Source organism: Myotis nattereri (genome assembly GCF_964212035.1).
Source record: "Myotis nattereri genome assembly, chromosome: 14".
Taxonomy (NCBI): domain Eukaryota; kingdom Metazoa; phylum Chordata; class Mammalia; order Chiroptera; family Vespertilionidae; genus Myotis; species Myotis nattereri.
The window spans coordinates 30,417,017-30,441,433 of record NC_138089.1 but is presented as its reverse complement, the minus strand read 5'-3'; the positions used below and the strand labels follow the sequence as shown (position 1 = coordinate 30,441,433).

At 46.5% G+C, this 24,417-nt stretch overlaps 1 protein-coding gene across 1 annotated transcript; it reads left to right on the top strand.

Annotated features, from left to right (window-relative positions):
• Nucleotides 1-1,743: 1,743 nt before the first annotated feature.
• Nucleotides 1,744-20,274, top strand: TRIM42 (tripartite motif containing 42; the record flags this gene model as incomplete). The annotated part of the gene is made up of 5 exons (XM_081105856.1): nt 1,744-2,084; nt 6,161-6,861; nt 9,702-10,525; nt 15,149-15,373; nt 20,188-20,274. The coding sequence occupies 5 exons, from the start codon at nt 1,744-1,746 to the stop codon at nt 20,272-20,274; spliced, it is 2,178 nt and encodes a 725-aa protein (XP_080961982.1).
• Nucleotides 20,275-24,417: the final 4,143 nt, after the last annotated feature.

Genomic DNA, 24,417 nt, shown 5'->3' with positions numbered 1-24,417 from the left:
ACTCCTAGTGTACTCTAGAGAGTTGAAAATATATGGTCTATAAAACCTCGTACACAAATGTTCACAGCAACATTATTCTTAATAGCCAAGAAGTGGAAGCAACCCAGTGTCCATTAATTTATAATGGATTCCATTTATATGAAAAGCCCCAAATAAGCAAATCCACAGATATAGAAAGTAGTTTAATGGTGGCCAGGGAGTGATGGCTAATGGGTTCAGGGTGTCTTTTGGGAGTGATGAAAATGTTCTGGAATTTGATAGCGGTTTTAGTTGCACAATCTTGTGCATATACTTAAAACTATTGAATTGTTCAATTAAAAATGGTGAGTTTAATGGTAAATAAATTATATCTCAATAAAATTTTAAAAACAAAAAACAAGAGGGAGCCTTGCACAGACCAATGATGAAAATGTACTATACATTCAGGAGTGAAGCTCAAACTCTGGCCTGGAGAATAGAGAAGAGTAGGTTAAACTGAGCCTGGGAAAGCACGAAGGGGCAAAGATATCTCTCATACATTGTTGGTGTCGGTATAAACTGGTACATTCATGTAAGTAAGTGATTTAATAGTATTTATCAAAAAAAGGAAATACAACATTCTGCCTATGATGCAGGATTTTCATTTGTAGGAATAAAATCAATGTGTGGCTGGCACAGTTAGTACCCAGTGAATGTTCTTCCTATTACAACGATGATAATCACAGGGAGAAACAATAACTTATGCAATTAACTCCTGCAGCCAATTCAGCTCTCACTTCTGCTGCTTTTGGTAAAAATAATAAGACAGTGTTTATGCCACAGGGTGATATGACCATGGAATCTCTGCTCTTTTAATCTTTACAAGCTGCATAAAATGGAAGGTTCTCCCCTAACATATGAGGTCATTTCTAGAGATAAGGAGCAGATACTAACAGAAGAGTTAAAGATTCTCATGGAGAATTCCACCTCTTGTAAAAGTAGGGGTGGGAGTCGAAGGGAGGAAGCAGATTGAGCCTTAGCCAAACCCCATGAAACTGCAAAGCCAAGAAATATCCAGAGCGATTTATGCACGAAGCCTCATGAAAATCAGCAGTGACTGTACAGCAAATGACAAACCCAATGAGTACTGAAAGAAGTGCCTAAGTGAACCTACACCTTTTTTCCCTTTAATTCTTTCTCCAACTGGGAACTACCTTTCAATGGGCCGTGCTATTATTTATAAACACTGCGCTTTGTTCATCCAGAAAAGAGTTCTATCAAAGCAGAAAACACCCAAGGAGAAGACCATCACACCAGCCTACTTATCCAATTAATCATACCCAAGCCTTTCAGCCTATAAAGACATATCCTAAAGTCAACTTGCCCGAGTTGCAGGGAGAGAGAAATAGCTTCTGAAATCCGCCTCATAACTCGAAAGATGACAGCTAACCCTCCAAGGATGCTCAGTGCCTTCATACTCCTTGGAGCTGGTCCTATGGGAGCAGGGAGTATCCATTAGCCCACCTGCCCCTAACCCCCAGATCTCAACCTCTCACCCACCCAGCAGGTGAGAGATGGTGGGGAGACAGGGATTGTGACATAAGCAAATGGCCTCAGGCTGATATATGTAAATGCCAGCCCAGGAGCTTCCTGGGAGGGACATGACCTGAGAAGTCCTCATAACAGCCAACCTCTTGCAACCTCCAAGGGGGAGGAGGAGCCCATCCCAGGAGAGCTGACAGCAGGATCCGGTAGAGGGGGGCAGGTGACACTACTGTAGGAACCATGGAGACGGCTATGTGTGTCTGCTCTCCCTGCTGCACGTGGCAGAGGTGCTGCCCTCGCTTATGCTCCTGTCTGTGCTGCAAGTTCCTCTTCACCTCGGAGCGGAACTGCACCTGCTTCCCCTGCCCTTACAAGGACGAGCGGAACTGCCAGTGCTGCCACTGCACCTGTGCCGAGAACCCCAACTGCCACTGGTGCTGCTGCTCCTGGGCCAATGACCCCAACTGCAAGTGCTGCTGCTCGGCCAGCAGCAACGTCAAGTGCTATTACTATGAGAGCCGCTGCTGCCGCCACGTCACCTTCACGTTCCACAAGGGCCGCCTCAGGACCATCCGCGTTTCGTAAGTGCTGAGCACCCCAGATGGGCCGCACTGGCTCAGAAAACTGGGGGCCCCCTGCTGGCTGTGGAATCCACAGGGCAGGCCAGTGTCCCTGCCCCAAGTCCATTTCTCTGTCTGAAAGAAGGAGACCAAGAATTTTGTAAAATTAAGTGTGTCCTAAACAGTTCTTGACCACATATAGACCTGAGTTTCAAATCCATGCTCCACCATCGTGTGCCTGCGCATCATGCTCTCCTGAGCGTCACTCTCTCACCTGAGTGTCTCTCAGTCACCTGTGCAAAACAGTAACAGCTAGTACTCCATGCTCAAGCAGCTTGCCAGGCACTGCCTGTGTACCCCACGTAACCCTCGTCCTGTGCTCACCCTACCTCATGCCTCTAAGAAGTCTGAGGAAAGCGAGCCTCTGAGAGGTTAAGTTGCCCAGGATCATATAGCCAGCCAGATGCACTCAGGATTTGAACCCAGAGTCTGTGTATTCTTAATTTGAAAATGCACTATTGTAAAAGAGAGAGAATACATGCCATGACTCATGGGTATGAGGATGAATGCTTGTGCTTTGTAATCTGCCATGTGACATAGAAAGATAAATTGCTCTTCTTCTTCCTCCTCCAAACTCTTGACATCTGCAATGCTTATTAGAAAAGCAATCACTTTCCCAGGGCGCTGCTGACCCATGGCCTATATACAGGCCCAGGTGGTTGTATATTCCCGCCAGCCTTCTCTTTGTTCCTATCCAGAAGCATGCCACTGAGGGTCACAATCACTCTTTGAGGACATTAAGCCTCTGTATCAGGCACTGAATATCTTCCTCCTGCTCCAACCAAACCAGTCTTTTTACGTCACACATGAGGGGAGTCTGGAGTGCCAGAGACAGACTTCTTAGAGGCATAAGTTCAAAGTCTGGCGCTATGACAGGATTTGGAGAGGCAGGTTTGAAACCTTACAAGGTCAGAAAAGCACATCTGTGAGCAAAGGTTCAGTGAATTTGGGGGCGAATACAATCCATCTTGCATGTAAGCACTTAGTAGATGCTTAATGAACGTTACTCTCTGCTTGTGGTCCTCTTATGGTCCTTGCATGAGTAACAAACCCAGAAGTGTGGGTGCAGAAGTTCTAAGGTGTGTGTCCACACCTCTCTCTCCTCTCAACTGCCCCATTTTCTGTGCATTGGCCAGGAGAGTCCCTGAGCCCATTTCAACAGAGGAGGGATGACACTGGTGCTTTGGGAAGATGCCTTAGGTCAGCAGCTCCCAAACTTTGCCTTGCATTGGAATCACCTAGGAATCTATATATAAAAAAGGCTAATATGCAAAGTGTCCCCACGGGAGTTCGACTGGAAGTTCGATTGCTCGCTATGACGTGCACTGACCATCAGGGGGAGGCACGGACTGAAGGAAGGCTCCAGACAACAGCCAGCAGCCAGGGAAGGGAGGCCCTGACTGGCAGCCGGAAGGAAGGCCCCAGCTGGCAGCCGGAAGGCCCCAATAGGCCCTGAGCCCCAGCCAGGCATAGGGACTCTACCCATGCACGAATTTCGTGCACTGGGCTTCTAGTCTTTTTATAAAATAGTGATGCCTGGCCCCCATCCCCAGACATTCTGATTTCATTGGTCTGGAGTACCACCTGGGCATCAGAATTTTAAAAGTTCCCACTCCACCCCCAGTGATTCTATAATGCAGAATGGCCTGGATAGTATAAGGAGGGAAGTCAGGTGATACAAAGAGAACCAGGTGGAGGAACAGGCCTGAATTTGGGAGAGGGAGAAAGCCATGCAGAGGAGCAGAGGCTGGGTGTCTCAATAAGATAAGATTGCTGGGCTAGATGATGGTGTTGGCATGAGATCACTGCTCCTGAATGCGCAGGTCTATGCCTGAGGCTTTCAGAAGACGGTCAGAGTTGCTGTTACAGGTGTCAGGAGATTGGCTCTTGGTGCATGGAGGTTTGTCTTCCATCTGGCCTCTTTCCTGGTTTCTGAGCCACCGTCTCCCTGTCCCTCACCACTACTTACTGCTCAGCATCTTGCTCATCCCACCCCATTCTGGTCCATCCATCCCTCTCTGCCTTACTCATTCCTTTTCCACCTCCACCCCAGCTCCCTGGACCGTTTACCACCTGTCTCTTAGCTCCTCTCTCCTTTCTCTTACCCCAACAACACCTTCCCTCCCTTCTTTCTGATTTTCAATGCTGTCTCCCTTTATATTACACCTTGATTCTCAGAGCCACCTCATCAAATTAGAAAGGTCCATGCAGCTAACAGGTGTACAATGGAGCTGTTCCTCCAGGTGATCCCTTCAGGACCCAGGCAGGAGGCTGGGAAGGCCGAGAGGGAACATGACTGAGAATATTGAGGCCTGGGTGCCTAGAGCCCAGCATCTAAATCCTAAGGGATGAGCTTTCCAGGTGCCTGAGACTCCACCAGGGGCACTCTCTGTCACCACAGGGCCATTCATTCCAGAATACTTGAGTAGCAACTTTGATTGTCTGGGATCTGAGATATAGGTCCCTGGCCAAGGGAATGGGGAAGGAGATAGGGGCTTATAGGGACGACAAGAAGGCAAAAGCAGAAGAGGACACACTCACAATGTCAGGATCAATACCCAAACATCTCTAATGTAAACAGAGGAAACGAAATAGAAACAGTCACAAGCTGTGTATCTGTGTATGATACCGCCATCCCCACAGCTAACTCATTTATTTTCATAAATTGCTTTTCCCCAATTTGCACTTGAATTTTACAAGTATGCTTTTATTTTGTTCAGAATTCTTATAGTCCTTGAAATCAGCCTCAGATATTAGACAAATAAAACATACACAGACAAAAACAGTACAAACACATACTTTCATGGTTTCGCTCATTGCTTTTCTCTACTGTGGACATCGGCTGGCTAGTACCAGAGGGTAGTACTTGCAGTGGCCACATCTATGGAATGTTGTTTAGTAGGTACCAGCAGTTAAGCACTTATCATGGATTAGCTCATGCAGACTTTGTAAAATTCTCACAAAAGAAGTAGTATTGCCAGCCTCAATTTACTGATGAGGAAACTGAGAATGAGAGAGGTTAAGAAACTCATATCAAAATTGTACCTCTACTCTAGTGCATTCTACCATGTGCAATCCGCCCAGGTCCTTAGTTCCTACTTGCCTAGTGGCGAGACACCAGGTTTTAGGCTTCACTCAAACACTGACCTCCTGGTCTCCTGGGAAGGACACTTTTCCCATCCTCTTTGTGTTCCATCCTATACAATAATGATGTCAATGCCCTCCAGGCAAAACCCACCAACACCACACCTGTAGTTGGACAAAACTGGATTCATTGCCTCATGGCAACAAGTGAGAACATGCACCATGGTTAAATGTGAGGTGTCTCAATAAGAAGGCATCAATAAGTTATGATAGGTTCACATTAAGTGAGGGTGCAGGGATGAATCTGCTGTTGGGCATATTAATAAATCGCGTCTAGAAGGTGGAAAGAACAGAGAGAGCCTAAGGCTGCAACTGGTGAAAAAGCAGCAGTCACTCCCATTAACCAGGAGAGGAGATGTTTGGTATTTGTGTGGTTTGGATAATGTTCTTGCTCTTGTCCGACTTTAAAGATGATGAAGCGGTCTTGTGTGTGCTTTGTTTCATCAGCGTCCCAGAAAGGCCTTGCCTGGTGGTGGTGTTCTGGGATACTGTTATGACCACAGAACATCAGAGTGAGCTGATACTGCCAGGCCAGTTTCCAAGGTTTTTCTCTTGCTCAAATTTAACAACAAGTTCTTACTGAGTTCAGGGCTTCTCTCAGGTCTTGCAGGTATTCAATTCAATTGTAACCCTCAAGAAACCCCCTAGTGTGGGTACTAGTTTTATAGTGAGGAAACGGGCAGAGACAGGTTCATTGACTTTTCTGAGGTCCCCCCACTTAAACACAGTGGAGGCAGGTTTAGAACCCTGACAGCCTGGCACCCAGCCCATGCTCCTCGCCATCCCGCGGGCCTGCCTCTTGGGAGCCCCCCGCCACTTTCCAAGGTGGAGAAATGAAGCAAGCCCTGGAGCCCGCCTTCTGAAGCCCTCCCTGTGTCTGCTTCTCCTTTCAGCTCCAAAACCGCCCTGCGCATCGGGAGCAGTGATTCGCAATTGGATGAGATAAAGCTGACCACGTCGGGGAAAAGCCACCTGGTCGACCATCTCTTGTGTCCCATGTGCAACCGGCTGCGCCTGCATTCATTCATGCTGCCCTGCAACCACAGCCTGTGCGAGAAGTGCCTGCGGCAGCTGCAGAAGCACGCGGAGGTCACTGAGAACTTCTTCATCATCGTCTGCCCGGTGTGCAGCCGCTCGCACTGCATGCCCTACAGCCACAAGATGCAGCTGCCCGAGAACTACCTGCACGGGCGCCTCACCAAGCGCTACATGCAGGAGCACGGCTACCTCAAGTGGCGCTTTGACCGCTCCACCGGGCCCATCCTCTGCCAGGTCTGCCGCAGCCGGCGCATCGCCTACAAGCGCTGCACCACCTGCCGCCTCAACCTGTGCAACGACTGCCTCAAGACCTTCCACTCGGACATGGCCATGCAGGACCACGTCTTCGTGGACACCAGCACCGACGACCAGGACGAGAAGATCTGCATCCACCACCCGTCCAGCCGCATCATCGAATACTGCCGCAACGACAACCAGCTGCTCTGCACCTTCTGCAAGACCTCCTTACACAACGGCCACGACACGGTCAGCCTCATCGACGCCTGCTCTGAGAGGTCTGCCGCACTCTTCAGCGCCATTGCCAAGTTCAAAGCAGGTTCTGGTCCCCTTCTCTCCCCTCCTCTCCAGAATAGCACTGAACTAGGCTGCGTCACTAGCTTGGTGCCCATACCTGGCAACTACCACCAGCCGTTAACCTTCCTGTGCCTTGGTTTTCTCATCTGTAAAATAGGGAAAAATAGTAATACCTCCCTCATGGTGTGATTATGAGGATTAAATAAAAAAAATTTAAGAAGGAAAAGGGAAGGGGAGGGAAGGGAAGGGAAGTAAGAAAGGGGAGAGAGAAATCTGACACATAAGAAATCCATAAAGATTCTATAAATCTAGATATAACCTTCGTGACCTTGGGCCCTATTTTCCCCTTTGAAAGATGGAGAGTTTGATCCTATGGTGTCCTGAAGTCCTGTGGGCCTTTCTAAGGTGTTCTGTCACTAGGTTCAAACTTGTTCTTAAGGACTCAATTCACTTTCTGGGGAGATGCCATGAATATGCATTTTAAACAGATCTCCAGGTAATTCAAAAGCCAGTGATCGGAGGGCCCTGGAGAGAAATTGAGTGTTTGAAGCTGTGGTGTCACCCCAGCTACACACTGGCACTGCCCAGGGAGCCTTACTAACTAGGACCAGCATCAGTAGCATCACACAGGGGCTGGGGAGACATCACCCCATCCCGTCTACATGGAAATCTGCACTTTTATCAGAATCCCCAGAAGATTCCCTGCATTAGTTCGAAACTAGCTGCAAAGTTCCTCCCCTGAAGTCCTGAGCCCCAACTTAGGCCAATTTAGAGTCTCAGCAGGTGAGGCCGAGAGAAGAGCGGTTTTTACAGTTTCCCCGGTGATTCTGGTGCTCACAGAGGGCTGAGAACCACAGCTGGAGCAACAGAAAGCACAGCCTTTGGAGTTAGACAAAAATTAGGGACAGGCTCTCATTTCTCCCACTTACTTGCTGTGTGACACTGGACAGTCACGTAACCTCCCTGAGCCTTTGATTCCTCATCTATAAATGGGAACAACATCTTCCTGGTAGAAAGATATGTGTAATATATCATAATATATGGATATGATCCATAATTTGTGTAATGCATGCATCTGGCACATATAAATGTTTAATTTAAAATAATAGCCACATTTAAGTATATTGCCTGAAAGAGACCTTGATTGGACTTTTCTCTAAGACCAGCTCTTGCAAAGCTGTCATATTTGTAAGGGGGATGGGTGCTCTGGCCTCCTCCTTCCTCCTCTCCTGGCACTGCCCCTTTCCCTTCCTCTATGAAATTTTTATCCTGCCTCTCAGGACTTTGCTCTACTTAAGCTTAACTTAAGCTTAATCCCTAATAAAGCAAGAAGTATCCTATCCAAGTATCGTTGACAGTGAGTGACTATTGAATAGTTAAATAAATTAATGCATAAAGTGGAATTTCAGCTGCCATAAGTCACAGTAGGGCTTGCATTTGGGGAGGGCAGGGGGCATTCCTCAGCACCACTGCAAGCCCACCCTGAGAGTTTCCTGTTCGGCCCCCATCTGCTTCACCACCTCATTCTTTCTGGTCCAGTGGGAGGCAGGAGCTGGGCAAAGAAAATGGGGACTTCAGGAAGTAGGCCAGAGAGTAACAGTGCTGACAGCCCCTCCTCCCACACACACAAAAAATGTTAGAACATGGGACATAATGGCTTTCACTCAACAAATACCTTTCAAGCACCTCTACACATCCTGGTCAGAGTAGTAACTAAGACAGCCTTGGGCCCTGCCCTCCTGGTTTCTCTTACTCAAACGCATGTTTTTGTGACAATGACCACCACCCACAAAGGTCCAGCTTACTATGAACCCATGACTATGTTAAGAACCAAGTGCAAAAAAGACTTGATCACCCCACCCCTGAGTATAATTTGCTGAGGACTGTAGCTCAACTCACTGCAGAGGTGGCCCTTCATGGGAAGGAGCTTACTCTGGAATAGGCCACATGTCTTCAAGTTGCTACCTAATGCCTAAGTCCCTGTAAAGCTAGCAAAGGTGCCCATTTCACAGATAGAGACATGCTACCAGCTCTCCTGGGCTGCAGTATCATTGGTTTTATGAGTGCCCTGCACATCCATGCCCACTCATATTCATAGCTGTAATCCTAATGCCTAGGAAGGCATGTGCCATGGACCGGGTGTCCAGTCAATGTTTGTTGAATGACTAAATGAACTTAAAATCCAAATACCATATATGAGGATGCAGGATGGATTGGGTTCTCCTTAAAGTGTAACAGCAGACCCTTTATTGGAAGGAAGTGGGGGAAAGGCAAGAGAGGGAGCCCAGATGAATCCAAGAGAGTAGAGACCCCAGCAGAGAAAAAAGGCATGTGAAAGAGCAGCCCTGTTGTCGAGGGCTGCGTTTTCGGTGAATGAGGCAGGGCAACATTTAGAAGAAGTCACCAGAAATTTAGTCCTTTCTCCTACCCCTGCAAAAGCTTAGCCTTCACACAGGGAACACCAGTCACTTCCTGTTGTCACATCTTCTCAAGTCCAATTTGCTGACAAGTGAAGTCTGGTGAAAATTCCTATCAAGGGTGGCCTTGAACTTCCAACTTCAGACTCAAGGCCACAGGGATTACTGTTATAAGATAGAAGTGTGCCAGGGAAGGGTGACTCTTATATCTGAGGGAAGTACTAGAGAAGGAGGAAGAGAGGAGTATACTGAGGAAGGCCAAGTGCATTTTATAAATCATTTTATGAAGTGCGTTCTGGTGTGTTTCAGCCAACCTACAAGTGCCTTCCCTGCCTCCCCACCCACTTCCTTGGAGTCCAAGGTAATTTGCTCCAGTTTACTACAGGCTTTGACATCTGGGGAAATGAAAACTTTAACAGAAGTTACTAACTTGGTTGTTTTGCAGTCCGATATGAAATTGATAATGACCTTATGGAATTCAACATTTTAAAAGGCAGCTTTAAAGCTAACAAGGAGGCAAAGCGAAAAGAGATCAGAAATGGATTTCTCAAGCTACGCAGCATCCTACAGGAAAAGGAGAAACTGATCATGGAGCAGGTAGAGAATCTAGAAGTGTCCAGGCAAAAGGAGATTGAAAAATATGTGTACGTCACATCCACGAAAGTGAATGAGATGAATGGCCTGATCGCCTACTCCAAGGAAGCTCTCAAGGAGACAGGCCAAGTGGCGTTCCTGCAGTCCGCCAAGATTCTGGTGGAGCAGATCGAGGACGGCATCCAGAACACCTACAGGCCCGACCCACAGCTCCGGCTACACTCCTCGCAATGCCTGCCCTTGGACTTTGCTGAGCTCTCCAGTGCCATCCATGAGCTCTTCCCCATGGGACCCAAGAAGGTATGCTCCTCAGGGGACTCCCTGCCCTCCCCCTATCCCACGCACTCAGAAATGATGATTGCCAGGAAGGTCACTTTCAGCACCCACAGCTTGGGCAACCAGCAGATATACCAGCGAAGCTCCTCCTTATTGTCCTTCAAAACCACCGGGGGAGAGAAGGTCAAGGCGGGTCTGGAGGGCTATGGGCGAGCGCAGTCCACCGCACCTGCCAAAACCACAGATGGCCTCTACACCTACTGGAGTGCAGGGGCAGAAAACCAGTCTCTACAGAACAGCAGCAGCTTCCACAACTGGTACTCGTTCAACGAATGCCCTGTGAAAACCCCAGGCCCAATTGTTATCTACCAGACTCTGGTGTATCCAAGAGCTGCCAAGGTGAGAAAAAAACTCTAGGCTATTGGTTCTCAACCTTTTGGCCCTTTAAATACAGTTCTTCATGTTGTAACCCAACCATAAAATTATTTTCGTTGCTACTTCATAACTGGAATGTTGCTACTGTTATGAATCGTAATGTAAGTATCTGATATGCAGGATGGTCTTAGGCGACCCCTGTGAAAGGGTCATTCGACCGCCAAAGGGATCGTGACTCACAGGTTGAGAACTGCTGTTCTGGGCTCTGTGGGGAAGGTGAGAGGGTGTGGGGTGTGGAATGGACGTGGGTAGTCATTAGTGCTTTGACCTCTGGGGTCTGGTCGCTCAAATTGGTGCCTCTGGACTCTTTGTGGTCAATCCACTCAAGAGGGATACATTTCTGAAATCTAAGCAGCCCAAGACTGGCTTAAAGCAAACAATGTAATTAACTCATAGTGAGAAATATGTCTAAAAGCCCAAATCCCACTTCAAAGGCAGCTTCTCTATTGAAAGAGAACCCAAGGCCAGAAGCAAAATAAGTTGAACAGACTGTTTGGAAAGTGTAGTATTTCCTAGAGGAAGGCCTGTAATAGTAGAGAGAGCCAGAAATTGGGATTAGAACTGCAGGTTCCATTATCTATCAGCTATAATTCCACTAAACTGCTACCATTCCTCAAGAAAATACCCAGACTCAGCATGATTTGGAAAGATTGGAGGATAATCCCCACTGGCATTCCAATTCTTATCTCATAAGATTCAACTTTTTGTGGGGAGTAGAGGGGTAGATCTCTCACAGACTCTACAACAGTCACCATCTGGCTTCAGGGTCATGGCCTCTACTTGATTCTCTTGGCCTAACTTAGACAAATAGCCTTTCCTTGTTAAATTCCTTTCAAATCCAGCTGAACCTAAATTGAACTGTTTGTAGAATACTCTGTTAAAGTTCAGGGAAGAAAAAAGATTAACATGAAACTAGAAACTAGATACTATTCTACCAGAGGATATCTTCTCTCCTCTTAGGATTCCCTACAAGGACCTCTCCAAGGCAAGCCCGTGGCCTGCTTCCCTGTGGCAGAGCTCACCCTTTGCCCCCATAATCTGAGAACACTTCCAAATACCTTTAGCATCCTTGAAGTCTAAAGTAGGAGTGCTCAAATATGAATGTGCACTTGGGTATCTTGTTAAAATGCAAGTTCTGTTTCAGTGGGTCTCAGCAGGGCCTGAGATTCCTCATTTCTAACAAACATCTAGGTGTTGCCATTGGGCTGATCTGCAGGCCATACTTTGTATAGGGCCTTAAAACAATAAAATGAAAGCCAGATACAAGCCAAGCTATCCTTTTCCTCTCCCCTAAGACACCACAATCTATGTTTTAGAGGCTATAATTGATACTAAGAATGATTTTATGCTGCAACATGGGACATACCCTCCCATAAGCCATCAAAGCCAAGTATTTCTGCCCTTCACATAAGAGATACCACAACTGAGCAGCTAAACCTACACTTCCAAATGGTACTAGATCAGCAAAGCCTGCAGCTCAGGGATGACATTAGGTCTCATCTCCACGCAATTCAGGCCTCTTGGGAGGTTGGCAGGCTCTTGCCCCAGAGGAAAGGACTGGTGATGTCTGCTCTCTGCTTGGGCTTGGAGAACAGTCAGTCACTCCATGCCACCTATTAGTGGTCCCCGAATGAGCTCAAGAAAGGAGCCTAACCCAGCCAATGTGGTTCGGTTGGTTGAGTGTTGTCCCATGCACTGAGAGGTCACCAGCTCAGTTCCCAGTCAAGCCGCATGCCCAGGTTGTGGGCTTGATCCCCAGTACGGCATGTGCAGGAGACAGCTGATCAATGGTTCTCGCTCACAGATGTTTCCATCTCTCTCCTTCTCCCTCTCTAAATATATATATAATAAAAGGGTAATATGCAAATTGAATGAACAGCAGAACGACTAGTCGCTATGATGCACACTGACCACAGGGGGCAGACGCTCAACACAGGACCTGCCCCTAGCCCTCAGGCCCCGATCGCCCTATTGGAGCCTGCGGGCCAACCTCTCAGTCCCTTCCCCAGGCTGGCAAGCTCCGATCACCTGATAGTAAACAGGGAACCAGGGGTGGGTGGCAGTGGGAGGGGAGAGAGAGAGAGAGAGAGAGAGAGAGAGAGAGAGAGAGAGAGAGAGAGAGAGAGAGAACTAGAGGCCCAGTGCATGAAATTCATGCATTGGGGGGCAGGTCCCTCAGCCCGGCCTGCACCCTCTCACAGTCCGGGACCCCTTGGGGGATGTCTAACTGACTCTTGCAATCTGGGACCGCTAGCTCCTAACCACTCGCCTGCCTGCCTGATCACCCCTAACCACTCACCTACCTGCCTGCCTGATTACTTCTAACCACTCGCCTCCCTGCCTGATCATCCCAACCACTCTACCTGCCTGATTGCCCCTAACCGCTCGCCTGCCTGCCTGCCCCTAACCACTCTGCCTGTCTGTCTGATTGCCGCTAACTGCTCGCCTGCCTGCCTGATCATCCCTAACCACCTCTGCCTTGGCCCCGCTGCAGCGGCTTTGTCTGAAAGGACGTCTGAAATGACATCCAGAGGGTCATTTGGCTGTCCGGTCTAATTAGCATATTATGCTTTTATTATTATAGATATATTTTTAATTCTAAAGTTTAAAAAAAGAAAGGCGCCTACACAGGAAAATCTAGCTATGTCATAGACCAGCCGTGGGCAAACTACGGCCCGCGGGCCGGATCCGGCCTGTTTGAAATGAATAAAACTAAAAAAAAAAAAGACCGTACCCTTTTATGTAATGATGTTTACTTTGAATTTATATTAGTTCACACAAACACTCCATCCATGCTTTTGTTCCAGCCCTCCGGTCCAGTTTAAGAACCCATTGTGGCCCTCAAGTCAAAAAGTTTGCCCACCCCTGTCATAGACTGTCAAGAGAGTGGTATTTGATGGGAAAATATCCTTGATCCCTATGTTAAGATCATGGAATGGAATACACACAGAAATCATAGTGCTTAATAATGCAGAAGATGAAATCTCTCAAATGATGGTTGACTAACAGTCCCCTTTAGGCTTTTGCAATAGAAAGTATTCTTAAAATTTGAGTTATGTATCTTAAAAATCCTAAGGAGTTTTTATAAAACTCAATTTTACTTTCAGAAATTCCTCCCAAAGAAATGATTAAAAATTCAGATCAAGATTCATGCCCAAACATGTTTATTGCACCATTATTTATTAAAGGATAACATTAGAAACAACCTAAACGTTCGACTATAGAAGGACTAAATCATTTGTGGGGCAGTTATTAAAATGGTGCATTACTGAATTTTTAATGACGCAAGGAAATATATAATAAGTGAAATAAAGCAGGAATCAAATAGAATCCAAATTACATGTATTTCTGTGTTTGTATATATTCAAAAATTGGAAAAAAATAATAATTATTTATTGAATTGTGGGATTATGTGTAATATTTATTTTCTTATAACTTTTCTGTATTTTCTAAGTATTTCACAGTGAGTACATTTATTTTGATAAGCATAAAAATAACTTTCATTAAGTTTTAAAAGCAAGAATAAAAAAAACCCTCATTGACACAGACAATAGTATGGTGATTACCAGAGAGAAAGGGGGTATGGGGGAGATAGAAAATAAATGGTGATGGGAAGGAAACTTCATTTTGGCATCTTTCTGTTCTTGAAACACAATATAATATACAGATGATGTGTTGTAGAATTGTATATATGAGATCTGTATAATTTTATTAATCAATGTCACCCCAATAAATTTAATAAAAATTTATAAATAAAAAAAGAAGAGACTCCAAAGAACTCTCTTACCCCCTCTGCCAAGTGAGGACACAGGGAGAGAAAGGATGTCTATGACCCTGGAAATAGGCCCTCATCAGACACTGAATCTGTAGGTGCCTAAATCTTGGACTTTTAGCCTTCATAACTATGAAAAATAAATGTCTGTGTGTTTGTTTGTTTTTAAGAGTAATTATAAATTAATTTTATTAATACTACAACATTTATTAAAATGTAAATAAAGCATGTAATATCTATTTAAAAATACAATTATTATAGACTATTTACATGCCAGGTACAATCTGCCAATTGATACTTGTTAATATATCTCTTCCCAAGGATTAATATTTTATGCTTTGAGTATGAACATATATCCTCCATTGCTTAAATAAGTCAGTTCACCTCTGTAGGACTCTGTGTATTTTTGGTATATAAAATAGAGGGTTGGAATATATACACCTTTAATCTTATAGGATTCTGTGCTTCCTTTGGAATTTGCTAAAAGTAAGGTTTCTGAGCCTCAACTGTAAAACGGAATAATAAAATCTCCCTTCCAGGGGGTTGTGAGGATGAAGTGAGTTAAGAATGTCTGGCACAATCTGATGCATGATGGGTGTGTAATAAATGATAGTTACCTGATTAGTGGTGTTAGGAGGACTACGGTCACCTCCATGGAACAGAACTTAGAAGATCTAATTCAAAGTCAGCAGCTAGAGGTGGTGGGTGGGTCAGCTTAAACTCCCCACACAGATAGTCAACGACACAAATCTTTATGGGAGAGAAAGCTGAAAGGTGTGTGCTAGGAACACACCCACATGTTCATTTCTCCATAGGTTTACTGGACATGCCCGACAGAAGACGTAGACTCTTTTGAGATGGAATTCTATGAAGTCATTTCTTCCCCTCCAAACAATGTGCGGACAGAGCTCTGTGGACAAATTCGGGACATAACGCAGCAGAGTCTGGAGCTGCACAACCTGACCCCCAACACCGAGTATCTGTTTAAAGTCAGAGCCATCAATGATAGTGGTCCTGGGCAATGGAGTGACATCTGCAAGGTACTGGGCACATTCCTTTCAGACAGATTTTCATTGTAAGCTCTGGATGCAGGCAGGTCTGCTAGGATGATCATGATGCCACAGAACCCACCCTGTATGTGGCTGCCCCTTCTAATCCCAGAAAACTTAACTCAGGGCCTCAACCGACTTTGCGAATGTGGCCTAAGAATCAGTTTGATTAAAAAAACACACATTTGTGCTAGGCGTTGTGTTAGGTTGTAGAGATTCAGAGGAAAATAAGACATAATCCTTGCCTTCAGAGTCTAGTAAACAAAGAGTCATGGTGTGAGAAGGACAAAAAACAGGGGGGGTTACCTGTTAGCCCTGGTGGTGACTGAAACTAAGGATTAGGTGTCGGATTTAACAAATACAAATACAAGATGCCCAATTAAAGTGAAACTCAGGCAAACAACAAATATTTTTAGTAGATGTATATTTGGGATACAGATAGCTAAAAAAAAATTCACTTGCTGCTTAGCTAAAAGTCAAGGAAAGCCACTGAAAGGGTCAGGATGGACGCCACAAAACAGGGTGCCAGGTGATTCCTGCGCTCTTTATGATGCAAGGCTGGCTCTTCCATAGAGCCCCAGGGACATACATTCATGAATATAATTTTATGGATATTCAGAGGAGGAAAGGAAGACAAATACCAAGACTGTGCAGAGCTATCTTACAGTACAACAATGACAGTATTCTTTGCAGTTTGAGTAGATTATGTTTTCATCAGGAATTTTTTAGAAAGAAAGAGATTAAGTCCATCCATTTCAGCTTTTGAAAAGGGAAATTTATATAGATAAATAGAACAAACTGATGTCTGCCAGAGGGGAGGGGAGCTGGAGGACTGCATGAAAAGGGGGGAGGGATTGAGAAGTACCAAGTGGTAGTGACAAAATAGTCACGGGGGTGTAAAATACAGCCCAGGGAACATAGTCAATAACATTGTAAAAACTAGGTGGGTACTTGAATTCTCAGGGGGATCACTTTGTAAATTATGTAACTGTCTAACCACTCTACTGTATACATGGGAACTAATATAATATTGCATGTCAACTGGAATTGAAAAATAACATATTTTAAAAAGGGAAATTTATAGTACAAAGAGAGGGGAGTCTCATGAGACCACTTCCAGCCAGGGCATGCATATGACACTCAAGGGAACTAGAAGGTCATTGTCTCTCAGTCTCCATCAATCAATCAATCTCTCAATCAATCAATCTCTCTCTCTCTCTCTCTCTCTCTCTCTCTCTCTCTCTCTCTCTCTCTCGACTGGTGACATTCCCTTTCTTTCTGGTCCATTGTTTACAGAAGAGAACCTGATGGGTTGCTACCTCTAGTGATAAAAGGAAGCAGGAGGTAGAGTGTGGACAGGAGTCTACCAGTAGCAGGCCTCCTGCCAGGAATGGGGGGAGGCTCTCTACTCCCTCCAGGTAGCCAGCTCTTGGGATCATGCTCTGTTTCTGGAGCCCAAGACCCCCATGGCCCCCTCCCTTTCCCCCAGAGGTCAGACACCCACATGGGAAGGAAAGGCTGTTCCTCCTGCCACACCCCAGCCAGTCACTGTGTCGGTCAGTTGCCCCAGAGCCCTTCTTGTTGCTACTCTTCTCTGCAGAGCCTGGAACACCCACAGCTGCTACCACATTTCACAGCATGTCCTCTGACCATGATTTTTCCTTCAATCTAATGTCATCTGCCTTCTCATTTAAAAAAAAAAATTTCCTCAAAAATGTGCCCATGAAGAGCACTCAGTACTGTTACTAATTTTTTTCAGTGTTATCCTCTGACGTTTTTATTTTTTAAACATATTTCTGTTGATTTTCAAGAGAGAGGAAGGGGGAGGGGGGAGAGCGAGAGAAACATCAATAAGAGAAACACCTACCAACTGCCTCCTGCATACACCCCCTACTGAGGATCAAACCTGCAATCCAGGCATGTGCCCTGACTGGGAATCAAACCAAGGACATGGGACAAAGCTCAACCAACTGAGTCACACCGGCCAGGGCTGCTCTGTCACTTTTAGATGCTAGGGAGAGAGATGGGGCTGGAAGACTGAAGTATGTTGGCTTTAAATAGATGTTTGTCATCCCTCTTTAACTCCTTGAGAATGGAAGTCATGTGTGATTCATCTTTCTTTCTCCCACAATGCTTACCACAGCACTGTGCAGAGCAGGCTCTTAATGGTTATTGAGTGAATACATGAGTGAAATGTGAGCAAACAAATGGATATATGAATGGATGTCTAAATTAAAGAGTGAAGAAATAAATTGATAGACAAAATTAATAATTACAAAGTAGCAAAAGCTGCCTGAAAGCTCCCAAGTGTCTTACACAATCAGTCAGGAATAACACTCCCCCTGAAATGGTGTGTATGTGATTAATCTGCCCTCCGTGTCTGGGAAGAAAACTCATCACAATCCTTTTGCTTTTTAACACAGTTTCTAAATGAGCAGAGCACTAATTAATGAGGTTTTCTGGAGGCTTCATTTTTACGAGAGTCACAGAGCTACAATATAGATTTTTCCTTCAGAAGTAATTCTTCCTCCCTCTCTGTGATTGTATTAGCATTCCAGGAGAACACTGGCTTCCTTAACATTTGTCATGATTTGCATAAGTAAAGGCTTCAATGGCAAATGAAAATAAGATGGTGTGTCTGAATGACATTTATAAAGCTTCATAAAAGTAATGACTTCAGCTCTTTCCTATAAAATCGAAATATTTTTCCTTTGGCATCAGTTCAGTGCAGGTATTCCTGAAAGGTTTCATTTAAAATGATGTAATGAGGCAGCAGAATCATTGCTTCTCTGAAATGCAATATTTCTATCAGATGTACTTTTGTAAAGGAAGTGAAATAGCACCTTTTGTATTTGATTTTCATAGTCTGGGGCTTGTTGATTTTTTTAAAGGGATTTTATTTGAAGTGTAGCACGTGAAGCATGAAAATTAACTTTAATACTTTTTAAAGGTGCCATTTACTGAAGGCGACGCTGTGTCAGACGCTGTATAGTCATGATCACTGATCATCTTAACTACTTGGCAGGTGGGGAGTGACAGCCTCCATTTTACAGATAAGGAAACTGAGGCTCACAGAGACGGGGTGTCTGGCCTCAGGTAACTCAAAGGAATTGAGTGGGAAGCTAGGTCTCCTCCAAGGCAGGAGCGCTTTGCCCCCGTGAACCATACATAATCAGGTGCAGGGCAGGCTCCACCCTGGGGACCTGGCACCTCATTCTGGGAGAACGTCATCCAAGCCAACAGCAATGAGAGCCAGACTTTGGTTTCTTTGAGAGGCGAGAACGTGCATTGGGAAGAACATTGGACTGGGGCTGGCGTACCCGGGCCCAAGCCCCAACGCTGCCAGGCTGCAAGTGCTGTGAGGCCAGACCCCATGCTGGCCTTACTCACCCCCTTGGTCCGCAGTCCAAGCTGTGAGCCTCTAACGTCCAAGACCCTAATGATATTTTTGAAGGAATGGAGAAATCTGTTTGTAGGCAAGTCCTCCACCCTTTGGCCTCAGTTTCTCCTCCTGCTCTTCCTCTCATCCTCAATGTACCTGCGGACCACCATCCCCATTTCTGGAAATGGTCTCCTTACTTTGCCTGTTTCCCTCTGACTTCAAATCACAGCAGACTTCCAAGAAGTCTCCCCATGACAAAGGTAACTTTCCACCTATGCACTGGTTTTCTGTTGCTGCTGAAACAAATCAGTGGCTAAAACAACCTAAATGCATTTATTATCTGACAGTCTGGAGATCAGAAATCCAAAACGGGCCTTTTTGGGTAAAATCAAGGTGTCATCAGGGCTGTATTCCTTCTGGAGGCTCTAAGAGAAAATTCATTTTCTTGCCTTTTCCAGCTTTTAGCAATCCCCCACATTCCTCGGTTCAGGGCCCCTTCCTCCATTTTCAAAGACAGCACCGTCAGGCTGAGTCCTCACCCTGCCATCTCTCTGGTTCTCGCTGGCCTTAGACCCACCTGATGATCCAGAATAATCTCCCTGCCTAAAGGCCAGCTGAGCACCAACTTAATTCCCCTTTGCCACGGAACATGGCACAGTCACATGTTCCCGGGACTGGGACAGGGACATCTTTAGGGGACATTATTCTGCCTACCACAATCTGTAAATCAGATGACCCAAGTTACATCAGATTTGGAGGTAAAAATTCAGACCCAACAATAGTCAAACTGGCATTGTTCTAGGTCTTTCTTCAGGAAATGCGTCACCCCGCCCCCACCCATCCTCTCAAATTCCTTCTCTGTCTGTACTGGAGTTCCCCCCACCCCACCCTGTGTCTGACTTGTGCACAGGTGGTCTTGCTGGCACTCTGAGTCTCTGCAGGGCTGCTCCCTCCTTGCTCGCTGCCTTCAGGATGGAACTCAGCCATAGATCAGGGTCTCCTGGCCTTCCTGGGCATCTTACGTGGCTTCCATACAATGCTAGTTCTGGTTTATCCTCTGTCCCTACTGCAGGGGCTGGGGAGGACCAAGAGGGCTGGTTTATGGTGAAGCCCATCTGACCTCACAGCCCCAACACTGTCATCAGCTCCCCTTCACACGAGGTGCCTTAAAGAACATGTAACCTAGTCTGTAAAAGCCCAATCCCACCACACATTAGTTGTGAGACTTTAGAAAAACTACCCAATCCTTCTGAGCCTCAGTTTCTTCATCTATAAAATGGGGTCAGTGGCACCTGCCTCGTGTGATTGTCATGAGTTGTTAATGAAATGACGTGTGTAGCACCTGGCACACAGCTGGGGCCCAGCCCCGGGGAGCTGCGGTTTCCCGGTGGCTGATGCCATGGCTCTCGGCTTCTGCTTGCAGGTGCAGACACCCGATGGGCATGGGAAGAACCGAGCTAAGTGGGGCCTGCTGAAGAATATCCAGTCTGCCCTCCAGAAGCGCTTCTGAGCCCCCCACAGAGCAGGCAGCAACGTCAGAGACACACCACAAAATAGACATATAGACACACACATAGGTATATGTATTTTCTCACCACGCGCTTCAATGAGGCTGCAGATGATGTTCCAGAACCAGAGCTGTGTCAGCAGGAATCTTCTAAGAACTAATAAAAGGAAATGCCTGATGACATGCCTCACTGTTTGTTCATTATTATGACACAAAGATACAAAATATTCAGCAAGTCTCCATGTCGCCATTAGCTCAGGTGTGGCCCTAAGTCGAGAATTCTGTGGTGTTTTGTCTGCAGCTCTGCCAGGCTGCGGGTGGTGAAAGGGTGCTCTGTGAGTCAGGCCCTGCTGTGCATTCTAACGCTAGTCTAACCAGCTTTCAGTGTGTGGACAAGTCGCTGATGGGCAGGGAGCTCATTACCTCACCATGCAGTCTATTTCAATATTAAGCAGCCACATTGTTAGAAAGTTTTTCCAAATTATTGGGCCTGAACTTGCCTTTCCATAACTTTAATCCATGGCCTGAGGTCTGACTGAGTCATAAAGACTGAGAACTCCCCCTCTCCTCCCGCTCTACTCCTCTGGGCCCCAGAGCAAAGGAGGAGCAGGGAATGCCTAGTCCGAGGCTCCGCTGTGGGGTTTTGAAGGAAGGCCCCGAAAGCACGGCAGAGTCACGCGTCAGCTACAGTCTCGCTGAGCTTGTCCTGGCCCTTCAGACAATATGAAGCCCCTAGCGCTTCTTTTTTTTTTTTTAAATATATTTTATTGGTTTTATAGAGAGAAAGGGAGAGTTAGAAACATAGATGAACAATCAAATGTTCATCTGGCTGTTCATCTGGCTGTTTCAAGAACAACAAGAGTTAGAAACATAGATGAGAGAGAAACTTCTATCAACTGCCTCCTGCATGCCCCCTACTGGGGATCAAGCCCACAACCAAGGTACATGCCCTTGACTAGAATCAAATCTGGGATCCTTCAGTCCACTGGCTGATGCTCTACCTACTGAGACAACCCAATTAGGGAGCCCCCAGTGTTTCTTGCCTGTCAAGGCCCCATCTGCGTGGAATGACCCTCTTTCTAGAGCACACCCCATTTCTGATCCTGTTCAACCACTTCTTCCAGGCTTACTCTCCAGGTGGGGGTGACATGTCCCTCCTGCCACCCCTTCCCCTAAAGAGACAGGTTTCGGGTATTCCTGCCCATGGTACTCAGGAGCTCTCCTTGTCCCCCAAGCAAAGATGGTGTCTCATTTATTCTGTCCCAGTGCCGGGCTCAGTGGGGATCACATTGCACGTTGGTACCGGGGTGAAAGGCCCTGGTGCTGGGAGGCAGGCACACACGCTGACCCTCCTCTGAACACCCCACCTGCTACGTGTCTGTTTACACAGACGTGGGCGTGAATGCAGAAAGGCATAGCAGTCGCTGGTCTCCACTTCCTCTGATCCCATCCTGTTCGTGAGCTGTCCCACTGGCAGCTGCCCTCTGGCCAGCCCACCTACCTTCACCCAGAGGACTGCTGCTTTGCAACCCTTTATTTTGTCCAGAGGCTCAGCATCAGAGTCAGAAAAGGCCTTTTCCTTGAGGGAGGGCCCTAGTGAGGACCTTCTGATAATGTGGAATGAAGCCAAGCAGATTCCTGCCCTGCCCCCCACAGCATTACAAGAACTGCCCCGGGGGCTTCGTTATGATCCCATTACTGTAAATGATGGCTCAAATCCACCATCAGGTTTGGTATTACCATATAATCATTTCCATAAAAGCCTTCAGAATTAGCATTAGCACAGGGAGCAAATTAAACGACATGCCAGCAGGGATTTTACCACTGATAAACCAAAATGAAATTATACTAAAAAAATAGAACGGTATGAATGTTGCATTACAGTGATCACACCTACTCACAGAGCCAACCATGAGGGCGAGAACCAGGCAAGCCACAGCACCCTGCTCCTGCCTCTCTAGAGAACACGTGAACTTTAGTGCAAGGACCACGACAGCTAGCTGGACTCGCTGAGAGGCCCCCTTAACCAACAGTTGAGCCATTCTGCCAAATGCAACATGGAATTCTTTTTTAAAAAATTACACTGTAATTAACAAATACCGTTGTATTAGTTTTATGTGCCCAACATAATGGTCTGCTATATGTATATATTGTGAAAGAATCACCACAATAAGTTGAGTTCACATACCTCATCATACATAGTTACAGGATTTTTTTCTTATGATGAAGACTTCAGATTTCTCTTAGCAGCTTTCAAACGCACACTACAGTATTGTTAACTGTAGTCCCCATGCAGTACATTACATCCCAGGACTTATTTATCTTATAATTGTGTACCTATACCTTGTGATCCCCTCCCCCCACTTGCCCTCCCCCAGCCCAAGATTGGATTTCTTAACGGCACAGAAACCCCGGCACATCATTTGGTCTCTGAGGTGATGAAACACATGGAGTCCCCCCTCCTGGGATCCTTCCTGAGGTATAAAAAGGGAGGCAAGGATCTGGTTTTAACACTATCTCTTCACTTGACACTAACTTGCTGGAGACCTCGAGCAAGTCCCTCTCTCACTCTGGGTGTCAGCATCTTCATCTACACAGTGATGTGGTTTGATCAGATATTTTACCGACGATCTTTAAGAAAATGAGAATGATGCTCCTAGCCCTGCCTGCCTCTCCGGATTGTTGTCAGATTCAAGTGAGTAATGGAAGTGAAAGCAGGTTGCAACGTAGAACATCACCTTTAAAGTATGAAGGTGCTTGAGGGACAAGTGAATGGAATCAAACAGAAGCCGCTGATTCGGTCAGAAACACAGAAACCACACCAGCCTTTTAACAGAGAGAACTGAATGTGGGTGTTGGCTAAACAGAGACTGGGGGACTGAGGACAGAAAAGGGACACTGGGCTAGCACAGAGGTGGCAATGTCAGGGAGCCGCTGTCACCCCAGGACTGGGTGACTGAGGGGACGGGGAGGAATTCCCTAACTGGAAGCCCAGAGGAAGAGCCCTGCTGAGCTGGGACCAGACCTCTGAGCAGGAGCCACGCCAGGCTGGCGCTGGTGGATGAGGGCGTCCCAGGAGGCCAGGTCTGGGGGTGTGAGGAAAAGCTGGGAACTGACAGCAACAGCTAACCTGCCCAGAAACTGCTGCAGTGACTCCGCCCAGAGGAGTGAGCAAGACAGAAAGCAGCACGTCCCTTCTGCCCCTTCGAGGCTCCCTCTGGGGCCTCCTAGTAGCAGGGCCTCCCGGGGCCAGCTGGCAAGGGACAGATGCCATCTGCAGAGCCACATTCCCGCACCACAGACCGAGTCCAGAGAGGCGGGGTTATTTCATGATCAGCACAGTCATTATGTAGGACTAAAACTCAAAGGACAGGCCTGGCTGGGACACCAATTCAGGAGTCACGGGTGGGCGTGACCCAGCCATCTTCACTAATGCCATCAAGTGCCTTGAACTCAGCTATGCTCTGCAGGGCAACCCAGAGAGACACGAAGCTAGTTCTGTCTTTAGGCTGCTTCCTAAACTCAAGACAGTCACAGGGCCAGCTGGAAAGGACTTGGGCATTTGGATATGTCACTTTGCTTCTGGAGCTATGGGTCCCGCTGGAATCGCCTCTGTGGAACTTCTAAAAATGCAGATGCCCAGGTCCCACCCCAGACCCACTGATCAGATTATGCAGTGCAGGGGCCAAGCAAGACATTTGTATTCTCTAAAAGCCTTAGCGATTCTGAGGCACAGCCCTTTCCCAGGCCAGCAAGCATTTGGGACCCACGAGACGGTGGCCAGAATTGTTGGGAGATGGTTCCTGGCTATAGGAGGTGCAGAGTTAGCTTCTAAAGAATGGGCAGGAACTGGGTAAGGTGTGTTCCAGAGGAAAGGCTGCCGTGAGGACAGTTTGCAGAAGACCAGGCGGCAGGAATGAATGGAGAACTGGGTACAATAGGTACTGAAAAAAGGCTCATTGATTTGAGTTGTGACCCATAACTCTCAAAACACAGAGAGGGAGACATGGTGAGTGAGAAACAGGTTATGTGGGGACATGTTGATGTTTAAACCGTTATCATTCCAACAGGTGCCCCACTCCCAAACAAATAACGTGTTTCACAGGGAGCAAAGAGGTAATGAACACCAGGGGGTATGGGTACTCC